The sequence below is a fragment of the Eufriesea mexicana genome, unplaced genomic scaffold, assembly GCF_001483705.2.
Source record: "Eufriesea mexicana isolate 0111107269 unplaced genomic scaffold, ASM148370v2 scaffold422, whole genome shotgun sequence".
In the NCBI taxonomy this organism is placed as follows: Eukaryota; Metazoa; Arthropoda; class Insecta; order Hymenoptera; family Apidae; genus Eufriesea; species Eufriesea mexicana.
This window is the reverse complement of record NW_016908602.1, coordinates 202,984-223,282: the sequence shown is the minus strand read 5'-3', so window position 1 is coordinate 223,282 and position 20,299 is coordinate 202,984. Positions and strand designations below refer to the sequence as shown.

The 20,299-nt window shown below is 41.7% G+C and overlaps 1 protein-coding gene across 1 annotated transcript in view; it reads left to right on the top strand.

Annotated features, from left to right (window-relative positions):
• The window catches only part of LOC108545449 (brain-specific angiogenesis inhibitor 1-associated protein 2-like), a gene marked incomplete at its 3' end in the record, with an annotated part of 217,061 nt that overhangs the window by 9,185 nt on the left and 187,577 nt on the right, over nucleotides 1-20,299 (top strand). Inside the window, exon 2 of the mRNA XM_017897072.1 lies at nucleotides 18,167-18,388. Within this exon, the coding sequence (XP_017752561.1) occupies nucleotides 18,344-18,388 (45 nt within the window). The remainder of the gene's footprint in view (nucleotides 1-18,166; nucleotides 18,389-20,299) is intronic.

The following is a 20,299-nucleotide window of genomic DNA, read 5'->3' as shown; positions in this document are numbered from 1 at the left end:
TCTCGTCCCAACGAGTCAAATGGGCATTTATGAGGACCATGGTTATCGCTCGAACGCGTGCGATTTTTCGTCCTACATTGAAAGGAAGTTGGGATAGAGTTGAAATAAAATTAAAACGTGGTTAAAATAAGGAATCGAGTATTTATCCAGTATTTTGAGATTTATCGCATTCTTGGATCTGAGAATGCTCGATGACGTTAATTTCTCGTCCCAACGAGTCAAATGGGCATTTATGAGGACCATGGTTATCGCTCGAACGCGTGCGATTTTTCGTCCTACATTGAAAGGAAGTTGGGATAGAGTTGAAATAAAATTAAAACGTGGTTAAAATAAGGAATCGAGTATTTATCCAGTATTTTGAGATTTATCGCATTCTTGGATCTGAGAATGCTCGATGACGTTAATTTCTCGTCCCAACGAGTCAAATGGGCATTTATGAGGACCATGGTTATCGCTCGAACGCGTGCGATTTTTCGTCCTACATTGAAAGGAAGTTGGGATAGAGTTGAAATAAAATTAAAACGTGGTTAAAATAAGGAATCGAGTATTTATCCAGTATTTTGAGATTTATCGCATTCTTGGATCTGAGAATGCTCGATGACGTTAATTTCTCGTCCCAACGAGTCAAATGGGCATTTATGAGGACCATGGTTATCGCTCGAACGCGTGCGATTTTTCGTCCTACATTGAAAGGAAGTTGGGATAGAGTTGAAATAAAATTAAAACGTGGTTAAAATAAGGAATCGAGTATTTATCCAGTATTTTGAGATTTATCGCATTCTTGGATCTGAGAATGCTCGATGACGTTAATTTCTCGTCCCAACGAGTCAAATGGGCATTTATGAGGACCATGGTTATCGCTCGAACGCGTGCGATTTTTCGTCCTACATTGAAAGGAAGTTGGGATAGAGTTGAAATAAAATTAAAACGTGGTTAAAATAAGGAATCGAGTATTTATCCAGTATTTTGAGATTTATCGCATTCTTGGATCTGAGAATGCTCGATGACGTTAATTTCTCGTCCCGACGAGTCGAACGGGCGCCCATGGGGACCATGGTTATCGATCGAACGCGCACGATTTTTCGTTCAACGTTGAAACGAAGTTGGGATAAAATTAAAACGAAATTAAAACGAAGTTAAAATAAGGAATCGAGTATTTACCGTGCTTTTCGAGATTTATCGTATTCTTGGATTTGAGGGTGCTCGATAACGTTTGTTTCGCGTTGCTCGTGTCCCGAAGAGTCGAATGGGTGTCCATGGGGACCATGGACACGTCAGTAAAAGAATCCAAAGGAGCATTAATCGAAAATGTTTTTCCCTTTTAAGCCGATATTGACTGGTCGCGTCGTGCCCGGGCACGGATCAGTTGCGAATTTATTTCATACGTTCGTGGGCATAAATCAAATTGCGTTTGCTGTTATGCTCCCCGTTCAAATCGCCGTTTTTACCTAGATACGATATCGCGTCGGGAAATCTGCAGCCGTAGCTGAAAACAAAAATTTATATCGATAAGCCGATGAAAAATTCTCGTCGATCCGGCTCCAGGGAACCGGTTCGAGGTTGTCTCGATTTTGGCCCAGAATACCGCTCGAATTTCGCGGAACCCGGTTACACGTTCCATTTCTCCAGGGTCTTTCGACATTTTTCGAAACGAAAAGTACGCTGGTCTCGGAGTAAAGAGAGAAAAGTAGAGGGGGAGAGAGAGAGGGAGAAGATAGGACACGTGTAACGTTCGAACGAGAAATACGAATAATTCGAATCGTAATTGCGTTCGTATCTGAAATTAACTCGAAACTGTTCCATTTCCACGGGGCTGTTCGTCGGTGTAATTGAAATGGCTGCTTGCGCAGCGCGAGTCTCGGATAATGTGTAATCCTAATTAAAAGCTTCCGCGGAACTTTACAGCGCTCGCCACTTACTGTTAGTTTCTTCGTTTCATTAGGGTACAATGCCCGGTGAGGAGAAATGCATACAGCGGGTGCAAAGTGCGTCGAAGCTTTCAAAGTAGAACGAAAACGGAAGGAAAAAGGACGGAAGGGAAAATATTCGCGCCAAGGAAGCAGCACGTGGTTTCGCGCTGCAAACTTTCCCTCCTCGTTAACGAGTACGGGAGAACAGAATATGGACCACTTCTTTATTTTCCGCCGAAAGAAACGTTGAAAATATAAAAATATAAAAATCGCGGTGCCGAAGGATTTAACAATTTTAAACATACGCCTATGCCATTTTCGCGAGAAGTTGAGTCGATAATGTGGAACGAAAATAGAGGAAATATCTGCTCCTAATTATCTACCTTTGCTAACGAATATTGGAATACGCGCGGAATAATATTTTTTTTTTTTTTTTTTTATTCTATTCATAAACTGACTTTAGTCCATTTACATAAAATTTCACGTATAAAAAAAAAGCAAAGAAATTATACGTAATATAACACCGAAGGAACGTGCTTATAAACCCTTTGTTCAGGAGGAATAGCTTTAATCGATAATCATCCGTAATTGTCTTTTGAAAGTTTGTAAGACCCATACAAAAAATCTATACGATTATAAAGAGTGTTTAAGTCGGTAATAATACGATAAATTGCATTAATTAATCTATATATATATATGAAAACCTGATCTAGATCTCGATACACGTTCTGGCACACAGAAATCAATTTGCGCAAGAAGAGGGGAGCAATCAATGCGATTATTAATTAAATTAAAGATAAAACTATTTTTATTATTTATCTATTCTAAGTATCATAGAATACCGCGTATTTCGTGGTAATAAATTCCCTAAATTCTCTATTATGTAATAACTATATTATTTTCTTCGTTACTTTTAATAATCGCTATTTAAAGTATTTCCATTTTCCGCGGTTTATTACTTCCCGCCCTTAAAGGATTAATTAAGGAAAAGAAATCCGTATCACAACCCCGATCGTCATTCTCACCACCACCCCGACCATTCTCCCTCCTGAATATGGAACATGACAGACCACCCTCGAAACTCGCAAAGGGGTGCCGGCGCAGGCAGCTTAAACGACACCGATCGCTAAATATATCGTCGCGAAAACGGGTTTCCTTCGATCAGGAATCGGGATTGGCGAATTTTCATACGTCGACGGTAACTCAAGGCCGATCATAATGGTCACGTATCCTACAATTTCGCAAGCGTTCCTGCAGCAATATCGACGCTGGCCGTCTCCTGTCAGCCCCTTTATTTTTCTTGCAATTTTATTCTTTTTGGCGAAATTGAAACGAGCACGATAAACGGCGCACCCCCGGCAAGAATCGGGGTAACTTTATTGTTTTAACAGGCTCTCCCTGGGTTGCAGTTTACCTTTTCCCCGCCCCCGTCACCGTTTCCAACCCCGTCCCGCTATTTTCCACCGACCCTCCGCGTTTTCACTCCCGTTTCTTCTGATCTTTCTGATCTTCGCGAGAATACTCCACCGAAGCGAATGATAATGTGCCCTTTAAATGAAACCGCGTTATCGATCCCCGGCATGGAGACAAGGCATTGATTGCGGTCGGCAACATTCTTTCGTGCCTCGTGTCACCAACTTTTCCACGGTGAAACCCCGTTTCCTTCTGCTCGCTTACTCCTCGGACGCTGCCGAACTTTGTAATTTATTACACGAGGTCGGTTTGTTTCTCCTTTGTTTATCGCCACGGTTCACGGCAACCGACTGTCTTCCAACTTTTAAATTGCACCGCGTAATTACTTTTTCTCCACTCGTAATCGTTACAACTCCCGAATGAATTTGGAGATATTTGGTACGATATTTGAACGAGATCGGATGTTTTACGCGACGAAAAATTTAGACTGGGAAGAAATAGAGAAGAGAATTTAACGATGGAGATTTTTAAAAAATTTTAAATCGGTAACCCGTGATTTTAGCGCGATATTAACCCTTGTTATGGCCGAGAAACACAAATATGTGCCCGCTGTTGCGGCCTTAGGACCCTCGCGTCCCTAGTTAAGTGGTGGGCTGTTTTACGTCCTTATTGTTAGCGTTGTTATGAACGAAAAATCGCGTTTAACACTTTCGCTACTACGGGAGACTATGGTCACCGACCACGAGATACCATCTACACACGACGGGTGACTATAGTCACCGTCCATAAAAATTGAGTGAAAAATTAAGACAAGTGCTATCGTTCCTCTTAGCCCTCTTCGCAAAGAATTGCAAACTCTATTCTGCGATGGTCAGTTTTCCTTTTTCTTTCTTTGTTCGAAAGATTTGCGTCAAAAAACCGAATGCTAAAGAGTGCACTATGGTAATGTTACCATCTTTGACACGTCGCTTCGTTCTATGGGTGAGATTTCGCGGCGATGTTCGCCGTAACGAAAGGGTTAAACACGCGTGTTCTCTACAAGATTTACATTGTTAAATTAATATACGAATTCGAATAATTGTCCGGCTATTTGTCGACCTCGTTTTCCCAGAATTATTCCGATAATTATAATAATATAGAAAATATACTTGACTTACCGTTGAAGTTCCAATTGCACGTGCCATGGTCGCCAACAATGTCGGGCACGCTGAGCCAGAGAATAACACTTGGTCCGAGCGCGGCAGAGAATAACACGCAACTGAAACAGAAAGACATCGGAGAAAATGAACCACGAACTTGACTCATGATGTTTACGTTCAGCACTATCCACGAACCATAGTTCTCACTCGTTAAACGCATGCTCGGATGTTTTCCTTACCACGAGTCGCACGATATTGTAGGCGAAGGTATTAATTATTCCTTTCCCAGAAAATATGTATATATCCATACAATATTACTCGTTGCGAGTCCAAACTATGCCTAAATTATAAATTTGATTTAATTACCAGCATCCGAGGGAATTAAAAAATATGTATAAAATTTTGATATTTGAATAGAGGCAAAAATCAAGAAAGCAACTGACTGTTCGCGTTTATCACGTGTGTACCTAGAATTATCCTACTTAATTATCGATACTAAAATTTAAAATTTGGTGTAATTAATAGCATCCAAGAAAATAATAAGAAATGTATAAAATTTTAATATTTGAATAGAGGCAAAATCAAGGAAGCGACTGATTGTTCGCGTTTATCTCGCGTGTACCTAGAATTATCCTATCTAATTATCTATACCGAAATTTAAAATTTGGTGTAATTACTAGCATCCAAGAAAATAATAAAAAATGTATAAAATTTTAATATTTGAATAGGGACAAAAATCAAGGAAGTGTGTCACTGTTCGCGTCTACCTCGTGGATACTTAGAATTATCTTACCTAATTAAAAAGCCTACCTAATATAATACCTAATACCTAAATTAAAAATTTGGCGTAATTACCAGAATCCAAGAAAATAATAAAAAATGTATAAAATCTTGATATTTGAATAGAGGCAAAAATCGAGAACCGACTCGCTGTTCGCGTTTACCTCGTGAGTACCTGAAATTATCCTACCTAATTATCTATACCTAAATTTAAAATTTCGTTTAATCATCAACATCCGAGAGAATCCAAAAGTATGTACAAAATTTTGATATTCGAATGGCGAGAAAAATCAAGAAAGCAACTGTTTGCGTTTGCCCGGTGTCCCTAGAATTATCCTGCTATACACGAGCCGAATTTTTTCCACGCTTCCACGTTTCGGACACGAGACGATACCCGAATTCGCAAAATTGTCGCTACCGTCGGATCTTCTTATCTGGCATAATGATCGATCGAATCGATATCATGGAAGAGCTGCACGCGAACCCGTTGAACTCCGAACGCTACGCCCACACATCGGGGCCCGTTGCAGGTGCACGTACATCGGTGAAATCATACACACGCGGCGTGCGTTACTGCCTGCAGGATATCAGGACCGTTTTATAACTGTTACGACAGAAGAGGCAGGACGACATTCCAACGTCGGCCCGATTTGAATGCGACCTCACGAACAAATCCCGATAATTCTCCGGCGGGCGCACCTTTCACATTTTTTATTTTCTCTCTTTTTTACCTCCGGCAGATTCTCCTCCTCCTTCTTTTACATCCCCCTCCTCACTCTCTCTCTTTCTCTCTCTCTCTCTCTAGTCACTAGCCGACTAGCAAAAAGTCACCGGTCATCGCATCTTTCCGTAATTTTATTTCACTGCCCCCCACCGCCCGGCCTATTTTCCCCACTTTTCCCCACTTTTCCGTCCGTCCATTTTCTATATCGCGACCACGCGAGGAGAAAAGAGACGGCACAGTGGCAGCACCGGCCACCGACAACCAGGAATCCGTCCTGAATTCCAGCAGCTACGCCTTTCTCACGGAAAAGAAGCGTTTTATCTGGCTTCTCGCGGAAAGTATCACCCGATGACCACCGATACGGAAATCGCTTTTCTCCGCTTTGCAAATTTATCACACGTCCACCCCTCCCGAGCCACCCGAATTGCTATCGGTATTTATTAACGCGACCGTTTCTCTTTCCGCGGCCAGCCGAAAATTCGCCGGAATTCCATCGGAATGCTTAATTCGCGCGCCCCCGGTCCCCCACCCTCTGTCTACCCACCGCCATTTCTCCTTCTTCTTGCACCCAAGTCTACCCCCCAGGACCAACCCTCGTTCGCGGGATTTTCATCGAATTCGTTTCGCTATAATTAATTTAGAAACAACCGAGAGGATTCCTCGTGCGCCGCTTCCAGTTCCGCTTACCCGTGGATTTCACGCGTTCTATTTGTATCCTTCAATCAACGGGAAACAGTTTCTCTTCCGCGCGCTAACTCGCCGTTATACGCACCGGTGTACCTGTCGAAAAATTCATGCAAACGATACAGCAGCTTTTTCGTGCCCGTTCTCCCGACCGATTCTGTTAATCTCGTTTTTACACGAGGAAGAGAAAGCAAGAGGGAGAGATTTTTTCCGCAGCTCTGTCGAACACGTTGCGCAGCGTTTCCGCGGAATTTCGACGGTCAGATTGCACGGAAGTTTCGATTTCGTGGCAAGTTCGAGACGTTAGACCGGGTGTTGGTTTCACGGTGGTACGCGTTGGTCGAGGCTACGAGGCGTACGGGGTAAAACGCTCACGAACACAGGTGCACGTAGCTGAACCAACAGGTTTACGTTCTATAAATGCCGCAGGAATTACAAGCCCATGGAATGTAAAGGATACAGCCGCGGTTGATGTCATTTCGTTTCTGCGACGCGCAGAAATTCTCTGTCGCATTGTCTTCGCGATCTACGCGCTGCACGCCACCAGCCCAGGCATTGCATAATTCCTTTCACTCCTGGCAATTAAGTCACGAAACGTGCGAATTCCGTGGATTTCGAGTAACGTGCAGCGAAATTGGAGGAGATCCTGACGGTTACCATCTTTCCGTCCTATTGTGACTAAATTTTCGTTAATCGTAACTTGTCAGGCCCAGGTGTCTTTCGGGAAATTTTGGCCGAGCATAGACGTGTTCGAGGTGTCAAGAGTCGCGTGGACCAAGGAAGCTTCGATCCAGAGTGTCAGAGACACGAAAGTAGCCAACTCGGATCGAGTGCCAGAGATAATTCGTATATAAGATTTCGGACGTGTCTGAGTGCCTTTTAGGAATGGCCGCATCGAGCGAAAGAGATATAAAAATGGCGGAGAGTGGAGACGGTAAACGAAAATCCATATAACTCGACGATGGATGAAATTTTGGTGAAACCCGGCGAAAATTGAAATTCGTAAAAATAAATAATCGAGTTATCGAAGTCCCGAGTTATCTCGAATCTACCACCCGTGAAAAATCTGGCGATCTTCCAATTATGTTAAGGGGATATAATGCAAAGGAATAGTAGTCTGTGGAAACGGTAGGAAAACTGTACAGATGTTTTCCACCCGAATTGCTATCGGTATTTATTAACGCGACCGTTTCTCTTTCCGCGGCCAGCCGAAAATTCGCCGGAATTCCATCGGAATGCTTAATTCGCGCGCCCCCGGTCCCCCACCCTCTGTCTACCCACCGCCATTTCTCCTTCTTCTTGCACCCAAGTCTACCCCCCAGGACCAACCCTCGTTCGCGGGATTTTCATCGAATTCGTTTCGCTATAATTAATTTAGAAACAACCGAGAGGATTCCTCGTGCGCCGCTTCCAGTTCCGCTTACCCGTGGATTTCACGCGTTCTATTTGTATCCTTCAATCAACGGGAAACAGTTTCTCTTCCGCGCGCTAACTCGCCGTTATACGCACCGGTGTACCTGTCGAAAAATTCATGCAAACGATACAGCAGCTTTTTCGTGCCCGTTCTCCCGACCGATTCTGTTAATCTCGTTTTTACACGAGGAAGAGAAAGCAAGAGGGAGAGATTTTTTCCGCAGCTCTGTCGAACACGTTGCGCAGCGTTTCCGCGGAATTTCGACGGTCAGATTGCACGGAAGTTTCGATTTCGTGGCAAGTTCGAGACGTTAGACCGGGTGTTGGTTTCACGGTGGTACGCGTTGGTCGAGGCTACGAGGCGTACGGGGTAAAACGCTCACGAACACAGGTGCACGTAGCTGAACCAACAGGTTTACGTTCTATAAATGCCGCAGGAATTACAAGCCCATGGAATGTAAAGGATACAGCCGCGGTTGATGTCATTTCGTTTCTGCGACGCGCAGAAATTCTCTGTCGCATTGTCTTCGCGATCTACGCGCTGCACGCCACCAGCCCAGGCATTGCATAATTCCTTTCACTCCTGGCAATTAAGTCACGAAACGTGCGAATTCCGTGGATTTCGAGTAACGTGCAGCGAAATTGGAGGAGATCCTGACGGTTACCATCTTTCCGTCCTATTGTGACTAAATTTTCGTTAATCGTAACTTGTCAGGCCCAGGTGTCTTTCGGGAAATTTTGGCCGAGCATAGACGTGTTCGAGGTGTCAAGAGTCGCGTGGACCAAGGAAGCTTCGATCCAGAGTGTCAGAGACACGAAAGTAGCCAACTCGGATCGAGTGCCAGAGATAATTCGTATATAAGATTTCGGACGTGTCTGAGTGCCTTTTAGGAATGGCCGCATCGAGCGAAAGAGATATAAAAATGGCGGAGAGTGGAGACGGTAAACGAAAATCCATATAACTCGACGATGGATGAAATTTTGGTGAAACCCGGCGAAAATTGAAATTCGTAAAAATAAATAATCGAGTTATCGAAGTCCCGAGTTATCTCGAATCTACCACCCGTGAAAAATCTGGCGATCTTCCAATTATGTTAAGGGGATATAATGCAAAGGAATAGTAGTCTGTGGAAACGGTAGGAAAACTGTACAGATGTTTATTTAACGAGTGAATAGTTAGAACTGGCATATTTAAGGCCACGCAAAAGTCAAAATACAGAGGAAGAGATCGTCTCCATATAACTATGATGTAGAATTTATTTTTCTATTTAGTTTTCACTACAACAAATTAACACATTGCGTATGGGTCACGAGAGATTTCTTTATCAACTTTTTCGATTGAATCTGTGACTTAGGCAACCAGAGACAAATATTTTTATTACGTTACCAGGGTAGTGAAGCCTTGCGCATTCTTGTGGCAAATGATAAGCAAAATAACTGAATGCTGACATTCCAAGAATGTAAAAACAATCAATAAGTATAGCTAGTACATCGGTAGCTCTGTGAGGAACGTTTACCGTACTTTATAAAGTGTTTTATTGTACATTTTATTATTTCGAAGTATACGTGCAAATTTGTAAGGAAATAGCATTTTAAAAATTTTCAATCTGGTGCCAAACACCATTGCATAAAGGAGTATGCTTTACCAGATATCACGCTCTAAAGCATTATTCAAGTTTGTGAAATAAATATTAGTTAAAATCTAAAAAATTTACATAATAAATCTATAATAATATAATGTATAAAATACATAGAAATACCTAAGAATACTTTATGCGAGTATATTATTATACAATTTTAAATTAAAAATGTGCATATATGCAACGTATTGCTTACCAAGCATGCTTCTGAGACGTTGAAAAATGTGTGGTCTTTGCGAACGCTTTGAGCCGTACGCGATGTGTTAAAATTGCGAAAAATCGAGAAAAATTGAAGGAACAGTGAATACCTAGTATTGTATGGCTTCTCTTAAAGCTGCGTTGAGTCGAGGTCTCGATAATTGCCGGCCGGCGTAATCATTCGACTCGCAAAGTCAATGCAACGTGGAATAACTGCGAACGAGCGACAAACCGTGAAAGAATGCGTTTCCGTCACGGCCAGTTTATCGGACGGCGGAGAAAAATGACAGAAGTGAACCGGTAAAAGGACAGGAGCGTTTGATTCATTCGTTTCCATAAAATTCCACGGTCTAAGGCGTGCGCGGTTAATTCCTCCGGAGCCAGCTGTTCGCCACGATCGGCCAGAGATCGGCCGTGCTTCGCCGAGGCATATTCCGTTCGCGCTTTCCTCTCGCGACTGCATTCTTGCGTCCGCCTATGCGAGAGTAGGCAACCCGGCGAGGAGAAAGATATTGGTTATTTAACATTATGAAACCTGCGAGAAGAGAAATTTCATCGAGCCGGGGAAAGGGGAACGCTTGTGGAAAAGTGAGAGCAGAGCGCGTTGATTTGAGAAGATACAGGTTGTCGACCGCTCCAATAAATATATAGTCCCTCGTTGACTTCTGCTGACGTAACAGCGATGTGGTTTGCAACGAGGAAAGTAGACGACAGGCGTTCGCGTGGGTCGAACGATCCAGGGAATATCTTCTTTACTGGCCTCGCTCGATGGGTGGTAAATGCGGTGTTGTTGCAGGTTAAGTACTTAGAGCTGCATGCTATCTCGGCGTTGTAAATTCTCCAGCATGGCCTAAGCAATGGCCGTGTAACGCGAGACACGTTCGCAGTGTCAGAGGCTACCTCGCGAGGTAGGTCACGCGAGATTTTTCCATCTTCAATGACTGGATTTAACGATCATCCACGGGTGATTCGAACGTATATTCCTAAAACCAGGTGGATAATGGATACCACTGGATTAGGATACCATTTCGGGAAAGAAATCGCGAATCGACCATTGCCGATTTTAATTAAATTATTTACTTCTAAATCTCAATTATTTTAGAAAAGAAAATTATAATCGATCGATGAGCTATGCGTGACATTTCCTAGAAGCAAGTGGAAAAGGATACCGTTACGAAAGGCTATTTTTGCTATTTAGCGAAGCTAAGTTGCGTGGTCTCTACAGGAAGGTGAAACGTAGGCTAACAAAATCGCAATCGTCACTGGGAGCAAATCGCTAATGGACTGAATCCTATCAGCCAATTCGCGATTTAGAAGATTTTAAGACCCCATCGAGCTTTGCGAAAAGCATAAAAATAGGACCCTTGACGTTACAACCAGAGTCCTCAGTGTAGAAGCGTCAAAGAGTCTTCGTAGAAATAAATTGTGATCAGCACCGGATGTGAGTCGTTGGGTATTGAAGAGAGTCAAATTAGAGTGTTTTTCCGTGTGTTATAGTTACGTTATTTTAGTGTTCCTTTTTTCTTCGTTGAATTAATTTTCCGAGTTTAATGCTCGTATTATTCTGTTCTTATTGTTCTGTCTTACTATTTTCGGTGTCTCAAAATCTCTCGCGCGGACCTGATATTCCCTCCATCGAACAAGGAATAAAATAAAACCAGTTTTCGGCATTCTACAATATATTTGACGAATAAAAAGTAGTCCTTTTGACTCGTTTGGTAATTCCAGTGCCAACTGTTTGCGCTCGAGAGGCAGCTCTCGGGCGCCATAGCGGAGCAATAAAAATTAACGATCGAAATTTTTAAGGCAACGTAACGACGGGTGATATATCGAAGCGAAACAGTTGGATCGAGCTAGATCGATATAGGAATAAAAATATCCAGGCAAAACTGTATTTACACGCGATTTCTTTTAATGCCGTCGGAAATAATGCCATCGACTTTCTAACAGGATATTTTTATTCCTCTTTGAAAAAGGATTAATAGTACACCGTGAGAGTACCAACGTCTCCGCAATTGCACGCGGATTGCGCAAATTACAGCTTTTCTACGCGCGGAAAAAATGAGGAAAACTCGGAGGTAAAAGTTTGGCGAGGATCTCGGAACGTTGGAACGGCTTCGAGAATATCTACCCGTTCGATTTTCTTCCCACGGAGCGTGACTTTGTTGCATCCCGGTTAATCGATAAGCAAACTCATTCCCCTGCTCGAAAACTTCTTCAATTTCTTAGATTCTATTCCGTATCCGCTTGTATCTCCGATTTCCGTTCCGCACGGATCTACATTTAAATGCACGGAACAATGTTCGTGGATTTATGGCACCGGGTCGCTATAAAACTGCCGAGATTCATTGCCCGGTGCTAAATCTCCGAGAGTCTTTTCCGTTCTAGGCACGAATAAAACCGGCCACAAAGTTTCCCGTAGAAATTGCGCGGGACGAGACACGCGTGATTATCGAGCAACCCCATGAGCAAATTCGCGAACGCGTAGGACCACGAAACGCGGAAACTCGAGCTTTTATCGATATTTGCAAACTTCTTGTACGAGCCTGATTTCAGAAAATCGTTAATTTAACCCTTTGCACTCGACGATTGCTTGGCTAAAGAAGAGTAGAAATTCAAAGATTCTCTACTAAAAAACTGACGATACCTTTTTGAGCAGTAAATAAAAAATTGTATAATAATTTGATTTCGATACCTCGCACACTGTTACATTACATTAAATTCGATATATTAAGTAATATCGATGTTCCAAATTTTATGAAATGGTGACTGAAGCTCACCTCTCGAGTGCAAAGGGTTAACCCTTTGACTGCCACGGGACGCTACGGGAGTGTACCACTAGATGCAAGATTTGTTCTAATATTGTTTTGTTTGATTTAATCGTTTAATGGGGCACTTCTTATTTCAAAATATCTTCTAATTAGCGGTTATATTGGAAATGCGCTAGCTGTCAATTTTCATTTAATGTAGTTCAATGTGGTTCGAGTAGTTCAAGCGCTCCGGTCACCAATGACCACCAATGATGTCATAGGAGAAACCGTGGCTGGTCATATATGACCAACGCAGCATTCAGTGTTAACCTTTGAGTCCCAGAGGTTTTTAACCACTTGCGCTGGAAAAACGTGCCACGCACGTCGTAATGCTTTTGTCGCAGAATCGCCAACGACGTGGTATACACGTCGTCAGGCAATTGTCACAGAGATACTGGACCGTTCTAGCGCACGTGTCTGTGAATTCCTTGCTAGCGCAAGTGATGAAGTTTCGCACATAAAATATATGTGCTAGGTAACGCGATTGTGCTCCCTTTACACCGTCAGTTGTCTACAGCTCTCGAAATGTACCGTGATTTTTCGACACAGAATCTGAAGAGCGATCGCGCTGCTTGGGATTCGAACGGTGAAACCGAAAAATCATCGACGAGCTAACGAAGGAGGAAGCCCGAGGGAACGCGGAATTTTTCGCGATGGAAGAGAAAAGTTGGAATCGCTATAGGAGAATCGGAGGAACCATGCTTGTTAAATGAAATATTTCGAGTTTATCGAGTCGGTACGGGGGAAAACACCGGGCCAACGCGTGTATCGAACGAAATTCCGAAAGTTTGCAGCATACGTGGAACAAGTCTAGCACATGTGATTAGAGAGATTAAAGGGAAACATTTTATCGTAAACGTTTCGGGGGAATTTAATTCACCTGAAAGCTTTTAGAGGGTATCGCCACGTTTGGAAAGTTACTGCAAAATTCACTTTGCGATCGAACAGTCGTGCAATTGCGATATTTTCAAACAGCGCGATTGAGCTCGCCTGTTTTCACCGTGACCGGAAGATAGCAGGACCTTCCGTCTCGTTACGTCTCCTTCGCCCTTGGGCAGCGCGAGATCTCCCCAAAAACGCATACGCGACATTACCAGCCACCTGTGCCCGTTTCGCGGAATTCGTTTAGTAATTACATCCTGAGAATTAACAACGGAGCGAAAAAACGAGACTCACGCGAGAAAGAAATAAGGTTGACGAGAGACACCGAAATGGATTAGGTCATAACATCCGAATCCCAGCGGAGAGATTAATCCGATAAACTCTCGAGCCCGTGAAGTCGCGACTGCGAACAGCTGACTGCAATATGTTCCCTTCGTAGACTTCCATGCCCTACTGAGCCAAGCTTTCCGGCTAATCGATTCATTCCCGGTGCCATAACTCGACGTGAAAAATTATCCGCGAGTGCCCTAGCTCGTCTCTAATCCACTCCCACATCGGTGTTTATTTATCCTTGCATCTGGTCCGGCTGACAAGACTAGTAAGGAGACAGAGGAAGATGTCGTAGCCTGGATATAAACGACAGACGACTGGAAATCGTGGTATCTGTCAGTTTCTATCAGCCTGGGCGATAACCGGTGACTCTGCCGTGGCTTCTGCTACCGTCCTAGCGCGAGTAGTCACGCGAGGATCAGGCCAGGGAGGAAGAAGTGGCCAGACGGTCGGGAAAAAGGGGCAGAAGAGGGAGCGAGGAGGGAAAAAGGGGAAAGGAAGAAGAGAGGAAAGAAATCGTTAAATCTTCTTCGTGGTTGCAGCACGGTCAGAGGAGCTTTCACGATTTCTCGATCTGGAACTGCTCTCGAATCAGGTTGAAAGCCAAGCGAGCTACTCTCGATCGTCGATCCGTGACACCTTAAGCGTGCCTATGCGAGCACACGCTCGGCACACGCTGCGTGTCGAGAAATAAAACGGCCAAGCTATGCCGCTTTTTCCGCCCTGCTCTCCCTCTACGCGTTTACGGCAACAAGCGTACACACGGCTAGGCATATATACCGGGTGTCCTTGCGGAATGAAAGTACCCTGGAAAACGTGACCTCTCCTACCACCTATGAGTAATGCTAGCCGCGGCCTAGGCTGCGCAGGCTAGGCGAGAAACGCTGATGGATCGTGGAGAACGCGCGCACACACGCGTACAGTGTTCTTGCCTACGCGGCTTTCTCGAATGGAAAACTTTTCAGATTTCTGCGCCCGCTGGTCGCCATTCAAGTGCAAGTGTCAGACAACATCTTATTATCACGGACTGTTATTAACCCTTTGCACTAGACGAATTTTTGGTGCTAAAGAAGAGCAGACGTTCGAAGATTTTCTGTTATAAAGCTGATGATATTTTTTGGAGCAGTAAATAAGAATTCGTATAATAATTAACTCGTAGAATTATTTCATTTCGATACCTCGCACTAATTATGCAATGAAATTCCGCGATATCCAAGCTGCAACTGGTCAATCGGCTAATATTATTAGACATCGAATAATCGCGCAGAAGAGATACGAAAGTGAAGAGAAAGGAATGTAAATAATTAAGAAATAATTTATACTTCTTCGTTCAAAGAAATCGGTCGCAATTGGAATTCTCATTCTTTTATTTTTGCCATGGTTCGAGACGTATCAATATTTTTCACGAGCTAATTATGCAATAAAATTCCGTGATATCGAAATTGCAACTTGTCAATCGGCTAATATTATTAGACAGCGAATAATGGCGCAAAAGACATAGGAAAATAAAAAGAAAGGAATGTAGATAATTAAGAAATAATTTCCGTTTCTTGGTTTAAAGAAATCGATCAGGAATACAACAACCTCGTTCGAAAAGGAAAATAAATGATCGTTTATTTTTGCTAATATCTCTCACGAACTAATTATGCAATGAAATTCCGTGGTATCCAAATTGCAATTGGTCAATCGGCTAATGTTATTAGACAACGAATAATGGCGCAGAAAAGATACCAAAATAAAAATAATGGAATGTAAATAATTAAAAAATAATATTTATTTCTTCCTTTAATGAAATCGGTAGCGAATGCAACCTTGTTTGAAGGAGGAAATAAATGATCATTTATTTTTGTCATGGTTCGAGACGTATCAATGTTTTTCACGAGCTAATTATGCAATAAAATTCCGCGATCTGCAATTAGTCAATCGGTTAATATTATTAGACAACGAATAATGGCGCAGAAAAGATACTAAAATAAAAAGAATGGAATGTAAATAATTAAAAAATAAATTATACTTCTTCGTTCAAAAAAGTCGGTCACGAATGTAACCTTGTTTGAAATAGAAAATAAATGATCATTTAATTTTGACTTTCGTTGAAAACGTGCCAATATTTTTTAAACAATTATGCAATGAAATTCCGTGATATCCAAATTGCAATTGGTCAATCGACTAATATTATTAGACAACGAATAATGGCGCAGAAAAGATACCAAAATAAAAAGAATGGAATGTAAATAATTAAAAAATAATATTTATTTCTTCCTTTAATGAAATCGGTAGCGAATGCAACCTTGTTTGAAGGAGGAAATAAATGATCATTTATTTTTCTCATGGTTCGAGACGTATCAACGTTTTTCATGAGCTAATTTTGCAATGAAATTCCGTGATATCCAAATTGCAATTGGTCAATCGGCTAATGTTATTAGACAACGAATAATGGCGCAGAAAAGATATCAAAATAAATAAAATGGAATGTAAATAATTAAAAAATAATATTTATTTCTTCCTTTAATGAAATCGGTAGCGAATGCAACCTTGTTTGAAGGAGGAAATAAATGATTATTTATTTTTGCCAGGGTTCAAGACGTATCAATGTTTTTCACGAACTAATTATGCAATGAAATTCCGCGATCTGCAAGTTGCAACTGATCAATCGGTTAATACTATTAAACAACGAATAATGCCGCAGAAGAGATACCAAAGTGAAAAGAATGGAATGTAAATAATTAAAAAATAATATTTATTTCTTCCTTTAATGAAATCGGTAGCGAATGCAACCTTGTTTGAAAGAGGAAATAAATTATCATTTATTTTTGTAATGGAATGTAAATAATTAAAAAATAAATTATACTTCTTCGTTCAAAAAAGTCGGTCACGAATGCAACCTCGTTTGAAATGGAAAATAAATGATCATTTATTTTTGACTTTCGTTGAAAACGTGCCAATATTTTTGAAACAATTATGCAATGAAATTCCGTGATATCCAAATTGCAACTGGCCAATCGGCTAATATTATTAGACAGCGAATAATGTCGCAGAAAAGATAGGAAAATAGAAAGAAAGGAACGTGTATAATTAAGAAATAATTTCCGTCCCTTGGTTCAAAGAAATCGGTAGCGAATGGAACCCGATTGGAGAATAAAGGTAGCATTAAAGAAGATTCGAGCTGGAAGGCAGTTGTTACTGGAAGAAATAGGATATTTGCAGCGAAACAAGCGTTCCCGTGCACACGTTTTCATTAAGCACGCAGAACGAGATGCTGGGAGTCCTTCGTATCGCGCGATGAGAATTTTAATGCGCGAACATTAACATAAAAGCATCGTTGAATTTGCCGCTCAAGATTTTGTAAATTGTTATTCTAAATGCGCCGGTTACTCGTGAATTATTGCACCTGGCCCTCTCCTGGCTGGAACGTCCCGGAGATAATTCGTGCAATTTCGTTGCCCGTACGAACTTGCCCCAACGAATAGCAGTTAAATTCACTTAGCGCTGTATCAGCATGATACATTAGCATGCTTGGCAACTGTTTCGACTTTGTTAAGCCTCTTTATATTAATTTGAATACAGAGGATCTCCTTGAATCGCCAGCGCCTCCTCTTTCTGCATTATAATTTACAGATTTCAAGCATTTGCATAATGCCCGAACCGTACAGGGTTATTCAAATTTTACAGCCCCCAGACACATTGTTCGTCTGTCCCTGTGACGCAACTTAATCGCAGAAACCACTCTTTCTCCATCCCTTCTCTCGATCCAACCATCAAAATCAAACTCCCAAGAAGAATGCGTCTATTTGCGTCACGGGAATAAAAACGCGGTGAAATCTTCGCCATTCGAATTATCCAAACGCTATAAACGCGTTCGTCCGAATGAGAGAATCCTTTTATCACGTCTCATGGTAACAAATAATAAAAAGACCCCCAAATCGAAGATTTTTAAATGGGAAATTTATAGGAAAAAGCAAGTTTGCGTTAAGGTGACGAAGAAGGTACGCTACTGTTCGGATAATAAAAGTTAGGAGGATAAGTGTTAGGGTACAGTGAGACAGCGTGAAGCTATAGACCCTTATCGAGAGTTTGGAGGGGGGCTCGAGGAAGGAGGAATTAAAAGCTCTTATCGTCGGCGTAAAGTGCGTGGACGTTGAGTTTCGACGGAACGGAATAGCCAATAAACGCCGAAGGCGGTGTGCATCGTTAAACGAACCTTACTCTGTCTATTCTTTAGCCTTTTTTCCTCTCGTTACAGGTCCGGCCGACGAACAGAGACGAATTAGGGGGAAATTTATCGGTTTCCGATCCCGAACGATCGACTTCGCGAAAGTGGAACGGCTACGTGAGATCCGGTTTCGGAAGGACGGAAAAATATGAGCATCTCGTGAAGTCGGTTAAAGTGCAGCTCTCAGACATCGAAGGGGTATATACCATGGAAACCGAAGAACTCACTAGACTCGTAGATGAGATCTACAAGGTAAGCGTCCCAATCAAGTATCGATCTCGAGATCGCGATAGCACGATCATCCAGGTTGGTTTCACCTGGTTGCAACGCGCGATAGAAACCAGCCGCAGGAAAACGGGAAAGTTCTGTTACACTTTCGATAAAATTAGTCGACCGAGTGGCGGCCGATTAATTGCGTAATTAGACGACGCTGTCGTCGATTAACGCTTTTCTGCGCAAGAATCCGCCACTAGCGGCCTTCGAAAGCCATCATCCATGTTCGAGAGAGTAACGTTAATCGCGGAAACAGAACTGTTCGATTTCTAAACTTAAAAAAAAAAAAAAGAAAAAGAATTGAAAATTACGATTATGGAAATTCGAGGCATTGAAAATTTAAATATTCGAGAAATTAGAGCTTCGAGAAATTAGAGCTACGAGAATTCGAGATATTGAAAATTTAAATATTCCAGAGTTCGGAATTTTTACAATTTTAAACTTCGATAAGTTAAATATTCCAGAACATGGAATTTTTTTTTATTAATTTTGAAAGTTTAAAAATTTGGAAATTTTAAACTTGGAAGACTTGGAGAATAAAATAAAATTTTCTAGGGAAATTTAATAATGATTCATAAAAGTATCGCGCAATCGAGTAAAATATTTTAGCAATATTTGTTACCAAATTTTAAATAATTCTCCAGGAACAAATATCCACAAAAAAATATTGGGAAATTCGGAGAATGCCATAAAATTCCCTAGGAATATTTAATAATGATTCCTAGAAATATCGCGTAATTAAGCTAAATATTTCATCAATATTTATCACCAGATTTTAAATAATTTATTAGGACCAAATATCCACGAAAAAATATTGGAAAATTCGGAGAATGGAATAAAATTTCGTAGGAAAATTTAATAATAGTCACTAATAAATATCGCGTAATCGAGCTAAATATTTTATCAATATTTATCATCAAGTTTGAAATAATTCACCAGGACCAAATATCCACGAAAAAATATTGGGAAATTCGGAGAATACGATAAAATTCCCTAGGGAAATTTAATAACGACTCCTAAAAATATCGCGTAATGGAGCTAAATACTTTATCAATATTTATCACCAAATTTGAAATAATTCACCAGGATCAAATATCCACGAAAAAATATTTTCCACGCGAATATTCCACATTTTCTTACTGGCATAAAATTTCCAAAATTTTTCCTTCCCTTATCAACCCAATCTCCGCGTATTATCCACTATTCGCGAATAATTGTCCCGCTCAACGTGCTACCTCGTTTACGGAGATCATTTCAATTTTCTCTCCCGCAGCCGACAAATTTCCCAGCGAGCCTCGTCAGCTGGAGAACACGCGTGTAAACACGTCGATACTTCGATCACGTGTCACTCGATACACGTGGCGTAATGAAAAATGGGACCCGCATATGTGTGCTTCCCGTGTTGATACTCGTATACCCTGGCATACGCAAGAACCTTGCGCGTATATGAAATTTCTGGCGCAATCTTTCTCTCCTTAACGGTTTAGCAAGTTTTTCCACGGTCTATATATCACGCAGGCGCGATAAGCCGCTATCTCGTTATCCAGCCTCGCGTCTGATAAACTCCCTTGGAACTCGAATTTCGAAATTCTCCTTCGAGTTAGCTTTGGCTGAGGTTCGGCTGCGGAACTTCTTTCGCGAACCCCGCTTATCGTTCCTGTAACGATACGACATTTTTCTGCTTCCACTCCTCCGCGTCTTTACTTTCTCCCTAAGATTCCGCTTTTTCCTGTCCTTCCACTTTATCTCTACCTTTTCTCTGTCAACGAAAATGGATATCGACCTATGCTCCTGGAAATCGCTTTCATCAATATTCCGAAGGCTTCATCTCGAATATCTGAACATTGAAAAATCCTGCAGACACCGGGTATATTTTCCACGACGCGTGCT